General features: G+C 44.2%; 1 protein-coding gene across 4 annotated transcripts in view; it reads right to left on the reverse strand.

Moving 5' to 3' along the window:
• Su(dx) (Suppressor of deltex) overlaps nt 1–16,630 on the reverse strand; it is a 66,960-nt gene that overhangs the window by 16,033 nt on the left and 34,297 nt on the right. For all 4 annotated transcript variants that reach the window (XM_050191839.3, XM_050191836.3, XM_072286392.1 and 1 more), the window contains exons 9-10: nt 14,467–14,562; nt 1,451–1,616 (exon numbers count right to left, since the gene is read on the reverse strand). In XM_050191839.3, the coding sequence (XP_050047796.1) occupies nt 1,451–1,616; nt 14,467–14,562 (262 nt within the window). The remainder of the gene's footprint in view (nt 1–1,450; nt 1,617–14,466; nt 14,563–16,630) is intronic.

The following is a 16,630-nucleotide window of genomic DNA, read 5'->3' on the forward strand; positions in this document are numbered from 1 at the left end:
GAATACTTGGTTGGATACCAATGTCTGAATCAAATCGAATATATTGCTGGCTGTGCGGGAGTAAACATGGTTCTTAGCATTTTTATCTAATCTAAGAATATTGGGGCGATATCGTGCTGAATTTTGTGGTGATTTCGTGCTGCTAGCAAAATTTCACCTGTAAAGCACTTAGCCAGTAAACGCCAAAACTCTGTGGGAAAGCCAGCCTCTCAGTAGCAAGTGGCACGGGCTCACAGACAGCCAGGGTGCACTTTTAACGCGAAAGCGTTGAGGGCCCCGTGTAGCATAAAATCTGGTGTTGGTGTCCGCGCCGCCGTTGGCATCACGTGAGCGAAAATTGCTGCAAATATTTTGGTATATGTATATGCCATGCCTTGCTATATGACATGCCATATATGCGGGATACAGTGCCATATCATTCTATCACTAAAGTTACTCATACCCTGTCTTACATTCTTGACAAAGTCATTACTCAGAATTTTGAGAATGACAGCCCACAAACAAATGCCATGAAACAAAACACTGACAGCGCATGCTTTTTAGGTTAAATCTTTTCAGATGTAAATATTAAAAGTGCCAAACAATAACATAAACCTGAAAATGATGCATTTTTTTTTCGCAGCTGTGCATTGCTTTCGGGATCACCCATGCAAGAGGCCGCATTTCTACCCAAAAGCTCGCCGTCGAGCATAGCATTCGCCGCCAGCGTTTTCAGGTAAACATCACGATTACATAAACTGCAGTTGCTAGGAAGCACAAGAAGACCTTTCAATGCTATCGCGTTCCACTTTTAAAGGCAAAGCTTAAGCGTCCCTCAAGATTTTTTTTACTTTTCTGTTCTTTGTTTCTTTCTATTTTTTGGTGCCACCCCCAATTCTGAGCTTATTGCTTGACAACAAGTGCGATGAGTGACGACTGGCACAGGGTCAATGCTTCTGATTTTACGGGCATTTGATACAGTATAATAAGGCAAAGGCTGGCGAGGACAGCTAGTGGGAATGACTAAATTTTCCAAGTTAACATGAGACAAATACACAATGTTTTAGTATAACAGCTTACTAGTCTAACTTTTTAACTTTGACAATGCAATTGCAATGTTCCAACATAACAAATTAACCCAGCTTCGTAATACATGCACGTGCATATCCTTATTCGATTTTCAATTCAATATTTGAAGCTAAGTGTTTATTTTATTATTATTTGAAAATTTTTACATTTGCACACTCCGAAGTGGAAATGCAATGTGGCATATTGTATAATTACGTCCCATTAAACTGTTACAAGAATATTACAGGGAATATACGTGTTTGTAAACACTGACGATAATACCATACCGCAGATGCACATAAGGATGGTTCAAGTTCATAATTTAGTTTTATCTTTTCCCTAACAAGTGAGCACTACAGAGCAAGCATGAAAAATTTTAAAAGCATGCAAGACAGATACTCACATGGTACAGGAAGCGTTGCTGGCACTGCTGCATGGCCTGAGCCTGGGTTGACTGCCAGTGCTGATAGTTGCGCACACTCTCAGCTGTTGGCCTCTGCCATGTAGTCGTCCTTGTATTGTGATCGACGTAATACACTCGTCCCCTGTTGTCTCGTCTCATCTCCCAACTGCAAGATTAAAGTGGGTGCCAGAAGCATATGCAGTTGTTAGGCTGCCAATCAACTAGTACTGTATACAAATGCTGCATGGAAATATTCATTAGCCCCACGCTATGCCACTCTTGTATCTCATAGCAAAACGTTTATGTATAGCACTCCCGCACGCAGTGAATGCAATACTAAGAATAAAGCTCAGTGATAGAAAACCAATTTGTCAAAATCCTGTAAACGAATGTGCTTCTACTTCGGCACTTAAAAATAATTGCAGAATTTTCTTTCATGAAATTCTATCAGAATGAGGACATTTCAGTGTTTTGGTGCACCATAACACAACTGTTAGGTCTTCGTATGTTTATTGTGACAACGTCTACATTGTCTAGGGCAATTCTCGTGTTTTAAATTAATCATTGCCCATCACAAGAAGTAAAACAATGGTGCGACAGTCCAAGTGGCTGCCAGTGCAGTTATTAGATGTCTTGGTGCTCGTACTATGGCCAGGAACGGCACATGTACCCGTATGTAATTAAGGGATCTGTACGTGCTACGTACTGTGCTCCGTGACAGTGGCCCCACCGCAATATTTTGTGTCCGCTTCACTGCATAACACAGTTCTACTGCACCGAAGCCGACTAAAGAGAGCCGACAATTGTGAAATGCAAATGAGAGCCTTGCAGGCCCCAAAGTAAATGTAACCATGTGCTTGGCAGAATTGGCTCAGTGTACATGGTTCCCAGTAGGTGCTTATCGATGTGCACTTTTTCAGATGCTTCGCCAACTGCTCTGTGCATGCATTGTCCCAATGTTTATGCAGCACCTGGCTGGTGTAACTTAGTTCGGTGACGGGGCTTCATCCCTAATCTCCTATCATGCTGTTTGGCGATTTCAACTTCCCTGTTATCATTTGGTCCATCCTAGGTGAAACAGCCTCAGAAAAACCGTTGAAAGTGATTTCATTATTACATGTCTTACGTTTGGCTTAACACAAATCGTCAGTAACCACACGCGACGCAATGATGTCTCCTAACATACTAGACCTTATTCTCACTTCGCACTCCGATAATGTTTCGCCACTAACGCTTTTACCCGGCCTTAGCGATCATTCAGTGCTACATACCTCATCCCAATGTGGCTTCCCTGCCTTCACTAAATCTAGAAAAACTATTATGCCTTACGACAAAGGCAACTATACTGATATGAATATTAAACTTGCAGAATTTGCCAGCTCGTTCTTTACCGGTTTCTAAGAACGTTTCGTTGAAAATAACTGGCCCATTTTCAAAAATAAAATACATGACCTGATAAAAAGCTTACATACCTACTATCACTATAACCAAAAAGCACTCATCACCGTGGTTCAACACGCCACTAAGGCAACTCAACAATAAAAAGAAAAGGCTTTACCGCGCTGCTAGGCATTGTGACTGAGTGCGCATGGCATAAATACTACACTGATGAAAAGACTTGCCTATCGCTTGCTAGTCAAGCAAAACGCTCTTTTTTTTTTCGACTACCTTACCAAACATTTTGCGAAATAACTCTAAACAATTCTGTAATATTATAAATCCAAAGTGTTCGCAACCACTTGCACTGTGTGACGAGCAAAATAAGCCTATTCCTGATCATGAAACTGCCGAAGTACTTCATCATGTATTTTCCTCCGTGTTTACTAATGAACCAAAGGCGAACTTCCTGAAATCCCATATTCATATTACCATACCGTGCCCGTAATAACCTTTAGTTCTGATGGTATCAAGAAATGTCAAAGGTGAACTTCCTGAATTTCCATATTCAAATTACCATACCCTGCCCATAATAACCTTTAGTTCTGATGGCATCAGGAAATGTATTGATTCCTTGAAACTGTCATCTTCACCGGGCGTCGCTGGTATTAATTCAAAAGTCTTAAAATATACTAAATATATAACTAGCGAGATCTTATGTCATATTCTTCAACAGTCTTTGTCACCAGGAATAGTGCTGGATGACTGGAAAGTGGGTAAGGTTATACCAGTCCCCCCAAAAAAGGTTCGTCATCATTATGTAGTAGTTACCGCCCAATTTCTCTAACCAGCGTCTGTTCGAAATTGAATGAATGAATGTGTGTGGTTTAGTGGCTCAAGGGCCAGGTATGGCCAAAGAGCGCCAAGACAGTGTTAGTGATTTCGCGGTGGAATGATGATTTCTGTGAAGATGTGACTTGGCTGTAAAGGGGCCTAAAATAGCCGCTGTTGAGTGCGTAAAATGTACGTGTAATAAAATTATGTCGATGACAAATGATGTGTTCTATGAGCATTAAAATCCATCGTAAAATAATGATACAAAATAGAAAATATATGAGATGGTAAAATTACCTGCAGCACTGCTGCCTCGCCAGAGCCCTTGAAACACAAGGGCCGAGAGGCATGTGCTATACGACAGAACTATCACAGCGGCATTCTCTGAAGAGAGGAGACGCTACGAACACGTGGGGCTAACAACATGCAACACAGCATCTTTCAGAAAACTTAGGACTGCATTGGTGTCAAATAGCGGTTCTGGGCCGAGTAACATTGCAGGATGAAGGGGGATCTGCTGCTGGTATGCTAGGGGAAAATGTTTCTTTCTCTCAGATTCGGCTGCCCGACACTCCAGGAGGACGTGGAGGACGGTCAGCCTCGTCCCACATCTACCGCAGGTTGGAGGATCATTTTCAGTGAGTAAAAAGTTATGTGTGCCAAATGTGTGTCCTATTCTGAGGCGACAGAATAGGACATCTGTTCGCCGTGATTTTGTTACGGAGGGCCAAGAACCTAATTGTGGCTTTATCACGTGCAGTTTGTTATTTATTTCTGCGTCCCACTTACGTTGCCAGTGGTTTCGCAGTTTCCTTCTTAAAAAAGGCTTTAGGTCTGTGACAGGGACCGAAGCAGTAGGATTAACTGTATGCAATGAAATTGATGTGGCCATCTGGTCTGCTAGAACGTTACCCTCGATGCCCCTATGTCCAGGCACCCAGCATATAATGACATGCTGGTTAGACATATACGCTCAACAGAGAATGGAATAGAGCTCAGTAATTACGGGGTTTCTGTGTTTACAGTGCGACTTCAAGGCTTTTACGACGCTTAGGGAGTCTGTGAATAAAATTGTTTTTTGAATATTTGATTTTCTGATATGTTTCACAGCCGACAATAGTGCATGGGCCTCAGCCGTAAATATACTTGTTTCAGGGTGCAGTACACCGGATTCCGAGAAGGATGGACCGATGGCTGCGTAGGACACCCCAGCATGCGACTTAGAAGCGTCTGTGTAAAACTCTGTGCACGAGTACTTGTACTGGAGCTCTAAGAAATGCATTTTGATATGTGTCTCTGGAGCATGTTTAGTGACCTCTACAAAGGATGTGTCACACTCTATCAGCTGCCACTCCCAGGGCGGTACTAGCTTAGCTGGAGGCATTAGGCATTGTTCGAGAACTGGGACATCCATTTCCGTGTTAAGTTCTCTTGCACGCAGTGAGAAAGGAAGTCTCATGGAGGGTCTGTTATGAAAAAGTGTTTCACACGTCAAGTCGTTAGCGGTTGTGAAACACGGATGTTCCTTATTAGAGCGAACCTTGAGAAAATACGTTAAGCTGATGTTTGTTCTCTGAAGATGGAGTGGCCACTCATCTGACTCTACATATAGACTTTCAACAGGGCTTGTCCTAAATGCGCCAGTGGCCAGACGGATACCCAGATGGTGAACGGGGTCTAACATCTTAAGCGCGCTCAGTGCGGCAGAGTGATATACTACGGCACCATAATCTAACCGTGATCGAACTAGGCTCTTGTAAATATTCAATAAACACTGTCTGTCGCTACCCCACGTTGTGTGGGATAGGATTTTAAGTAAGTTCATTGTTCTAAGACATTTTTCTTTAAGATGTTTTATGTGAGGAATGAAAGTGAGCCTGGAGTCAAGAATAACACCAAGGAATTTGTGTTCTTTGTTGACAGGAATTTGTTGTCCGCCCAGTTCTACACAAGGATCTGGGACCAGGCCTCTCTTTCTTGTGAAGAGAACACAAGAACTTTTGTGGGGTTGACCTTAAATCCGTTTTCGTCGGCCCACTTGGAAACCTTGTTCAAGCCCTGCTGTACCTGTCTTTCGCATACTGTGAGGTTGCAGGATTTGAAGCCTATTTGTATATCGTCTACGTATACGGAATAAAAAATGGCAGGTGGTAGTGAAGCACGTAGTGTGTTCATCTTAACGATAAAGGGAGTGCAGCTGAGCACGCTTCCCTGGGGTACACCAGTTTCCTGCGTAAAGGGACGTGACAGTTCATTGCCGACTTTTACACGGAAGGTACGATTGGACAAATAGCTTTCAATTATTTTCAACATATTTCCACACATGCCCATTCCCGACAAGTCTCGCAGGATCCCGTAACGCCATGTTGTATCATATGCCTTCTGCATATCGAGGAATATCGAGAGGAAATACTGTTTGTGTACAAAGGCATCGAGAATATATCCTTCAATGCGCACAAGATGATCTGTTGTTGACCGCCCTTGTCTAAAGCCACACTGATAGGGATCGAGTATATTGTTGAATTCAAGGAAGTGTATGAGTCTGTGATTAATCATTTTTTCAAAGAGCTTACACAGACAATTCGTAAGAGCTATCGGACGATAACTTGCTGCCAAGGAGGGGTCTTTTCCCTGCTTCAGGACAGGAACCACAATCGCCTCTTTCCATGTAGATGGGAGGTATCCCGCAGCCAAAATAGTGTTGTAAAGTGTGAGTAGTGTAACTTGTGTGTCAGTATGCAAGTTTCTGATCACATCATACATGACTCTGTCAGGTCCCGGTGCAGTGCTTTTGCATGTGTTCAAGGCAGCTCTCAACTCGGCAATGCTAAAAAGCTGGTTATACGGTTCATTCTGCCTGGATTTTTGTAAGATTGGCTTACGTTCTTCTATTTCTTTAAGTTTAAAAAAGGATTGGGAATAGTTGATTGAGCTCGACACGTGCTCAAAGTGCTCCCCAATTGAGTCTGCCTGAGCTTGCAGGGTATCGCCTTCTGTGTTTACCAAAGGCAGTAAATATGTTTGCTGCCCTCTTATTCTATTAACCCTGTCCCAGGCTTTGGCCTCATCAGTAAACGAGTTGATATGCGATAGAAACTTCTGCCAACTTTCTCGTCTGGCCTGTCGGCGGGTTCGCCTGCCTTGGGATTTCACTTTTTAATGTTGCTAAGATTCTCCGCAGTGGGACAAGCGCGTAGCAACCCCCACGCCCTGTTCTGATTCTTACGAGCGATCCTACAATCGTCGTTCCACCACGGGACACGCCGTTTGCACGCCAAGCCATTTACTTCTGATATGCATTTAGATGCGACATCTATTATGAAGGCTGTAAAGAACTCCACAGCAGCATCAATCCCTAACGAAGACATGTCAGCCCATGAGATACTAGTAAGAGATCGAAATTTCTCCCAATCAGCTGTCTCAATCTTCCACCTAGGAGCGTGTGGTGGATATTCGTTTTCTTTAGGTGATCTTAGCAGTATAGGGAAGTGGTCGCTGCCGTAAGGGTTGTCGGTAACTTCCCATTCAAGTTCAGGCAGTACAGACGGGGAGACTATGCTAAGATCTATTGAAGAATAGGTTCTGTTTGCAAGAGAGTAATATGTGTGTTCCTTCTTATTCAACAGGCACGCATCAGAAGAAAAAAGGAACTGTTCAACAAGACGACCTCGCGCGTCTATACGAGAGTCGCCCCACAGGCAGCTGTGCGCATTGAAATCGCCAAGAACAACATAAGGTTCTGGCAATTCGTCTATAAATGATTCAAATTCGTGTTTGTTTAATTTGTAGTGTAGGGGTACATAAAGCGAGCAAATGGTGACGAGATTATTTAGAAGAACAGCTCGAACCGCCACTGCTTCAAGGGGCGTTTGTAGCTGTAAACGCTGACAGGAAATACTTTTATGAATCAAAATGGCAACACCGCCTGATGATACGACAGCATCATCGCGATCTTTGCGAAACTTGACATACGGTCGGAGAAAGTTTGTATGTTGTGGTTTTAGCTGTGTTTCCTGTAGACACAGCACTTTTGGATTGTATTTTTGGATAAACTCTTGCACATCATCTGTGGGGAGTACACGCGCCCATCTTCCCCCGCGCCGTCGCGTCGAGAGCCGGCATAGACGGGGGAGAGGCGCACTATGTCCTCTCCCGATTCTCCCTCGCTCTCGCGACGCGCCCTTCCTCCCCGACTCGCGGGCAGGCAGCTGACAGGCGAGGAGGACATTCCCCTCGCCCAGCTAAAAAGGTACAAAACAGCGCGACCGGGGGAGACCCTCTCTCTCTGAGGCCGGACCCATAACCTGCCGGACTGGAGTACCTGCTGCTACCCGTGAGTGACCACGTTGCCTGACTATCCCGGGCAACGAGGCCAGCCTATTTATTACTATTACGGAGAGGACGTCCCTCTGCGAGTGTTCGCTATTGCTAATAGCAATAAACGTTGTTACCGTTGACACCGCTGGTTGCCTTATTCGTCCGAACCCGGCGTAGCCGCGATTCCCGCGCTACGGTTTGGGAGTACCACGAAGCGACTGCGTGGGGCTAGATCCGCAGCTCGCCTTCAGCCCTAGCCGCACGCAGAGGGGAACCCCCACATTTGGCGCCCAACGTGGGGGTTGTAAAAGGAAGTAAAAAGAAGAGAGAAGGAGACAGGAAAGGTCAAAAAGTGGGAGATAAAGATGAAGATTCGAAGAGGGAGAGACAGGAAAAGGCCACTGCCGATGTCCTCCAGGTGGGTCAGTCTGGAGGTGCTGTCTATGTGAAGCGGAGGCCGAAGAGGTGTGTTGCCTCCAAGGTGTTTGGCCTTAAAGGTCCAAACACCCAGCATTGGCCCAACCTCCAGGATCCCCTTTTCCCCAGACACGGCTAAGCCGCGCAAGGCTACACGCGGGAGGGTCCAACCCTCGTGTGCTCGGGTCCGTGGTGTCGCAACACACCAATTTGAAATTAACGGAACATGCACTTTACTCTCACATTGTTACATTCCTAACGTCTGTCAATTTCTTTCACCCTAACCAACATGGCTTCCGCAAAGGTCTATCTTGTGATAGCCAATTAGCTCTATCTATAAATAGCATAAGCTCTAACCTTGATCAAAACATCCCAGTTGATGCCTACTTTTTAGATTTCGAAAACGCGTTTGACAAAGTTCTGCCATCGACAGCTTCTCCTAAAACTTTCTCGCTTGCGCTTTAATCCGCTTGTTTTAGAGTGGATACGCAATTTTTTAAAATAACAGACAACAGTTCGTGTATGCTAATATGCTAACAAGCACTCCTCCTCTAAAAGCCCCGTTTTTTCCGAAGTACGCAGAGACACATGCCTTGGGCCCCTTCTCGCCCTTATATATACAGTCAAATCTCGTTACTATGAACCCCCCATTAACGAATTTCTCAAATTTGCAAATATTTTAAATATCCCCACCTATTGCCTATATTTTCAATGTAAAAACATTCGAAAACTACAAATTTCAATAGAACGCATATTTCAGAATAATGAACATAGCTTATTTTCCCCTTTCTAACTGAGGAACATCAGTATAATGAATTCGGCTAAAAGTAACAGCGCCGCAACTCACACGTAAAACGGGAACCGGGAGTGCAGTAGCTATCATCATCACCACATCGAGTGCCAACTGCTTCACCACAAACTTTACCAAGAGCTTCACGACAAAGGTTTGGCGATGTTCGCGCGAGATCCAACGATGAATGCAGCTAACGACGATGCCAAGAAGAAGCGAAAGCAGTTTTCACCGCGGGACAAATTGGACGTATTGCAGAAAATCAACGCAGGGAAAAAGCAAATCGATGCATGCTGACAGCGTGGCATTGCCCTATCAACCGTCGCAACCATTTTGAAAGACTGAGACAACAATGTCAAGCTTCACCGGGAATCGGTACTCGTTCCTACAAGGACATGGCTGCGACTTCCCAACTTTCAAAATGTGGACCAAGCCGTTCTCATGTGGTTTAAAAATACCAGACTGCAAAACGTTTCCGTGTCAGGCCCAATGCTCCAGGAAAAAGCCCGCGAATTTGTTGGGTTCGACACCAGTGCGGGTTAGCTTTTTCATTTCCGCGAAAGGAATGGAATAACTTGGAAGGCAGTCTCGGGCGAGGAAAAGGCTGCTGACAGAAGGCACAGATTCCTGGCGCAATGATCATTTTCTAGAGGTGGCTGAATCGTACTCTGAAGACAATATTTTCAACGCGGATCCGACTGCATGTTTTTATCAGCTCCTGCTAGACCAGACAATGCACTTCAAAGGGCAGCAGTGCAAAGGAGGGAAGAAGCCGCATCTTCGCGCGACAGTCCTGTTCTGCTGCAATGCAAGAGGCATGAAAAAATTTAAGCCGCTCGTCATTGGCACATAAGCGAATTCTCGCTGCGTGAAAAACATCATGTCTTTATCGTACGACTACCATACCAACAAACGAGCCTGGATGACCAGAGAACTCTTTTCCGAGTGGCTCATCAAACTTGACGACCAAATGAGGAGGAATGACTGAAGAATTCTACTGGTTGTTGACAACTGCTCTGCTCACATTGTGAATGTTTGCTTGATGCACGTTCGCTTCGAGTTTCTGCCGCCAAAAAACACATCCTTGCTGCAATCCCTAGACCAGGGCCTTATAAAGAGTGTGAAAGCAAAATTTTGTAAGCGCCTTGTGCAGCGGTTGTTTATCAACCTCCGCCAAAAGCAGCGGACTGCAATCAATATTCGTCAGGCAGTGGAAATGCTCACAGGAGCTTGGTGGAACTTGAAGGCATACCATTAGCAACTGCTGGCGAAAAGCAAGGCTTTTCAAAGTGCCTGTGCAGCTTGAAGGTGACCTTGAGGTGACCGACAACAACCCAGGAGACTGTGGACCGAGGTTGCGGAACTGCTGCCCATCATCTCTTCCTTCGACAACTACGTGGAGAGCAACAGCACAGCACTAACGGTGGCGGACTTGACACCGAAGAGATTGTTAACTGCGTTCGCGACGTCTCCAGTGACGATGACGACCCAAAGGAAGACAACTGTGGGTCACTGAACACAGAACACGAGATTGTGTCAAACACTGATGTTTTAGTGCACATGAACAAAGTCCGCACTTTAATCGTTCGGTGCAATGACGTACCTGACGAGGTATTGCGCAAAGTGGAAGATGTAGATGTATTACTAATCGGTCGTGTGTGCTGCACGCGCTAGAAGAAAATCACTGATTTCTTCAAATAATGCAGCTTTGAAGTGAGTGAAATATTTTTATTTGAGAGTATGCTTGTCTGCACACGCATCTACTATCAAGGTATGTCATTTTCATTTCTAGGTTTGTCCACTGGCTTATAACCGCAAGTTTTTCATTACAACAATATTTCCAAATAACGAATGATTTTCGGCGGTCCAACGTGATTCGTTATATTGAGATTTGATTGTATTAATGATTCACCTGCTAAACTTTCTTCTAACGTTCGCCTTTTTGCTGACAATTGTATCATATATCATCCCATCCTTGCTAGTACTAACACCGCACATTGAAAGATGATCTTGACAAAGTTAGCACTTGGTGCAACATGTGGCTAATGTCACTGAACACTACGAAGACTTTACTAGTACCTTTTCATCGGTGCAAGCATCACCATACACCGAAGTACGCTCTTTGCAACTCGGAGATATCATCTGTGGAGTCATGCAAGTACCTGGGCCTTACACTTTCAAGTAACCTTTCCTTGTCTTCTCATATTACAAACATCACCAATGAAACCAATCGCACGCTTGGTTACTTTTGCCGCAACTTGTGCTTTGTACCCCCGTCCTTAAAAGTACTAACTTATCTAACTTTTGTCAGACCTAAGCTAGAACACACATGCTCTGTTTGGGACCTACACCAACAGGCCTTCCTAACACTCTGAAAGCAGTTCAAAATCGTGCAGCTCATTTTATTTATTCTAAGTATTCAAACCACACTAGTGCCTCTCAGCTAAAATTAAAAGCAGGAATTTCCAATCTAGATATAAGGTGTCATGTTTTTAGACTGTGTCTTTACCACAAATTTTATTATTCTGCTCCTAGTACTTTAGCTATCATTCCAATGCACCGTCAATCTTGCCGATTACGTCACAAAAAATCTGTGTACCCTCCGCCTGCCCGAACCACTGTGCACCTTCATTCCTTTATTGTGAAGACTGCCTGGGACTATATGACCGTTCCGCCGACGCCGTGCACAATTCCAATCCACGTCATTTCAAGGCTGCCATTGAATCCACATTTCACTGAAGCGATCACTCATCCCTCATGTAATAACCCACAGCGGGATCTTTGAGGTATATAAATTAATAATAAACGTAGCCACTGTGTCCTATGCCCCAGGTGCAATGCTTACGTTTTAATTTCATTTTTCTCCTTGGACAAGGTGCTGTCTCGTGTTTTCCGCGAATTACTGACAAAAGTTGGTGCACGTACCAAGGTATTCAGATGCCTGGCAAAGCGACTGCCTGAAAAACAAGGTTTTCTTAAGTGCTTCAAGTGAAATGGGAAAGAACAAATATGCACCTCATTGAGGAACAAGAAAATGACTGAACATAACTGGAGCCTCAAATTTCAAAACAATTACCTTTGGTTGGAAACATTTGTTCCCACTTGCACAGGTCAAGAAGTGACAGGCAGTTTCATACATGAGGGTAGCACTACCGCAGACACGGACAGAACAAAAGAATACAAGTGTTGTCAGTACCGTCATGAATTCTTATAACCAGATTGTATTTCAGTTACTGAAAATTTCACAATCCTGATTTCATCACGTGACTCCTTGTCCTGGAGTGCTGACATCTGCGCTTCGTCTGTGGGTCGTACAGACAGAAAATCTCTGCTACTTATCACACCTGTATTCTGGTGCCCGAGCACTGCATATACTGATGTCAAACGTTGCAACGGCCTTTGTCCGCACGATTCGACACGCCGACAAGTGCCCAAAACCATTTGGCCGGCCCGCGGGGCAATAGGAAGCACAAGTCCTTCCGAAGGGGAAAAGGCAACGTCTCGCACACGCGAGAAGGGAAGCAGACCATCAACAGAAAGCAGGAGCGCTTTCTGGCGACGGCGTTCCCTTACCCCGACCTTTGTGTGGACAGCTTCTGCTTGTCTTTTTTGAGTTTTTGGTGCATTCTTGGTGATGAGGAATTGTTCTCGTGGGGGAAGGGGACATCCCGCGCCGCCATTACTGCAACTGTATCGCACAAAGCGAACATTTGAACAATTCGCGGCAGGTGGAGCTATCATCAGTCTGCGTTCCTGGAGGTGGTCTCCTTCTCATGTACTAGCTCAGATCAACGCTGCTTAGCTTCGGCAAATGCAAGAAAGATCCGGCACTCTTGCAACAGGACATGGACGATGTCATCCTAATCCCCATGTTCGTGCAGTTTGCAAACAGATCGATAAAAAAAACCCACACACACAGAGCAGTGCCCCGTAGATAAACGACATCTGTTTTGGAATGCATTAGGCTCATACTGTTTTAGTTGGCAATACGCAAAGCTTTTCCGTCGCGCATGTATATAAAATGCACCCTTTTTGGCACACTGCAAGGCATGCAAAAGGGCTCTGCGTATTGTTAGCACAGAAATAATGGAAGGGAGCTTGCCGAAGGCTTCTGGATGGTGGGAAACGGGCAACAGGGCACACGGAACATACACAACAACCATACTGTATTAAAGTTGAAACAAAACTGGAGTCAGCGGTGCAAACAACTCTAATTTCTATGCATGTACACGTGTTATGCACGTGTACATGCAGCAGTCTCTAACAGTCGGGCCTCGCCACCCGGCTGGTCCGCCGAAGTCACTGCAAAAACGAATTGCCTTTTTTTTTCTTTTTTCTTAGTCACTCTGTTGTAAATGGTTCTTTTTTACTCTATACTAACCCCTCCCCCTACTCTTTTACCCCTGCCTGACCACTTTTCAGGTGTCAGCAGACTGTGCTAGATAGCTACTGCAGTCAGTAGAAATTTTCTTGCCTTCTTTTACCTTTATTTATCAATCTTTTTATAGAGGCACAAAACTATGTTTATAATTTCAAGCCTAAAACCTTCGTTTAGCAGGCCTGTGTTTTGGAGGATGCTGAAAAAAAAAAAAAATGTAGACGCAAGGAAGAAAAAGAAACAAAACTAGTTGGCGATTAACGTCACTCAAGGTTCCGTCCATTTCAGTGTCAATCGCTGTATTATTAGAGTCAGTGTTGTGCTCCGCTGGGACAGTGAGCACTGCAGTTAGCAGGCCATCTACTGCGATGGTTTTCGGAGCAGCGGCCCACACTCACATGAGGGCCATGTCAAAAAGCGGCAGTGACGAACCACTTGCCACACCTATAGCCACCATCAATCAGCGGCACCGACTATTTAACATAAAGAAAGCTTCAACCTAGCCACTGTTGAAAGCATCAGCCGTGAGAAGGCCACACCGCACAGCAACAAAATGACAATGGTGCCTGGCACAACTCATCCTGAAAAGAAGGGACGCGGGGGGGCATTTTTCTCTACAGCAGATCGCCTGAGCATGCTGTGACGGCGAAGAGCAGGTTTTTTTCCCTTTTTCAAAACACGACTGAGTGGCGTCACATAGTGGGAGAATCTGAACTACACGCGAGATGGCGGCAGTGATACCTTCACCTCAAATAACATTCCTGAATTACATGCCCACTCCACTCTACTACAACTGCGAACAGGACGGTGACCCACACCTGGACTGACCACCTCACCTTACCAAGCACAGCAGTATAGTCACTTAGTACAGATGAAACTCTGCAAATGTACAGTTGAACTAACCCAGGAGGCAAAGGCTGCGGTCGTTCCCACGTTGTGCTCCGTGTGTTGTGGTCCACATAGTACTTGCGGTTAAACTGGTCGTACCTCACCTCCCACCTAAGAAGACAGAACAGAATGACTTTAAGGCACTAAAGCAAAATACAAAGTACCCTATTCAGAAAATGTTTCCCTAAGAATAACTGCACACATTAACTGCATGCACTAACACTGAAAGAGTGTGAAATGTGTGACGTTAACGAGCTTCCATAGCATTCTTACTCAAATTTATTTTCCGTATAAAGTGCTAGTCAAGGCTTCACTAGGACCATACGGCAGCTACAAAAGAAAGAACAAGAAAAAGTAGGAAGAAAATGTTCCTTCTTATTTTTTTAGAACTTGAAAACAACTTGTTTCACAGTCACTAAAGGGTAATACCTTGTACCCAACCCACGTGGACCACAGCGCTGTGGCAGCAGTTTTTCAGCACACATGTGCACTGCTGAATGTTCTTGCAGACATACGGTCACTTCTCAGGTAGCATGTGCTTCTTCATAACATCAGTATCGTGATATCAATTCGCAACATATACAGTGTTACAAGGCGATACATATGCAATGTATTGCGGTGAAGGATACCAAGAATGGAAAGGGGCCACTGTCACAGAACACTGCAAGTAGCCCTAGTCCTTAATTATACATGCGTGCACCCACCGTCTTTTGTCATATTACAAGCACTGATACGACTAATAAGTGTACTGGCAGGCTTTCAGAGAGTTTTCACACGTGCCTGTGATGATATGAGGCCTTGGGGGCAACAAAAGGCATGCATTCATTTTTTCAGACTGCCTGACCTTTCGAACATTTTCACGGCCCCTGGGATGTCCGGAAAATCAAACATAGATAGCCTGTATATTGAACAAATGTTGAACCAAAGGACTATGCATGCAACCTGCGTGTATAGAGAGTGTTTTTATTTGTTTTACATCCTCTACACTGTTCAGAATGATGTTAGGCAAGCTAGTTAGCTGTTAGAAAACCCATATGGATTTCTCAAAAAGAAAGCTTTGCACTTGAGGAAAAATTCCTCCTGGTTGGGGATTCAAACCTGGGACCAATGCCTTTCCGCGGCAGTCGCTCTACCATCTGGGCTAACCAGGAGGCTAGCAGATCACAGAGAGAGGGCGAATTAATAGGCAACTCAAAGCAGAGGGCATTATATATGTGGGATTACCTAGAACTGATCTGCAATATTTATTAATGTCACCAGTGAAAAATTTGTGCTGGTACCAAATAATCAAGACTTTACCACTGGTAATTTATGTTTACTTTAGGAAGCATGCCCAAGAACAAATGACCTTGAGCAATGTAAGCATTTCTTACCCCCCTCCCTGTTCTTAGCAAGCTGTGGCGAATTGTCTGTGGTATCAGTCACGGCTATATATAAAGGACATATATAAGTGGCTCGTTTATCTAGATTAAAATTCAACTTGCCGGATCTTGAAGTTGTAGTACATGACCTAAATCTGGTTGTTCTTTACAAATATTCGAAGTATGCTCTTCACATGTAATATATATATATATATATATATATATATATATATATATATATATACACACACACACATATATATATATATATATATATATATTCCACTTATGGAAATTTTTCTCCGGTTTTACAACTTTCAATAAGTGAAGGTTTACTGTATTTCCTTTGAAAGTTTTGAACATGTAGCATTTGTTTGGACTAGCAAATCTACATCTACTCAAAGGAGGCTTCTCTGTAGCCTGATTGTTGTAGTGCCAAGGAGGAAGCACAGTCGACTTCCATTTAATTCGACCCTGACGGGACCGCCAAAATTGATCAAATTATTTGGCCGGTTGAGTCAAACAAGATGCAGAGAAAACACCAAAACATGCCACTGATTCATTTGGCAGTGGTTGCTCAATTGTAGCATGCCCCCAAATCAAATGCACGCCCGCTGTGTATGTGTCCAAAGTGAAAACCTGTAGAAACCTATAATGTAGAAATGATAGTAATGCCCTTAAAGTTGAAATCTAAAGAGCCCCCGATCTTTTAGCAAGAAAAATGGGCAAGGGCTTATGTGTGTTGCACAATGACGACCGCTTTCATGAAGTCAACATGGGCGTAATACACCCGCGTTATGCAGTAAAGCATCTATATG

This window comes from Dermacentor andersoni, chromosome 1, assembly GCF_023375885.2.
Source record: "Dermacentor andersoni chromosome 1, qqDerAnde1_hic_scaffold, whole genome shotgun sequence".
Lineage (NCBI taxonomy): Eukaryota > Metazoa > Arthropoda > Arachnida > Ixodida > Ixodidae > Dermacentor > Dermacentor andersoni.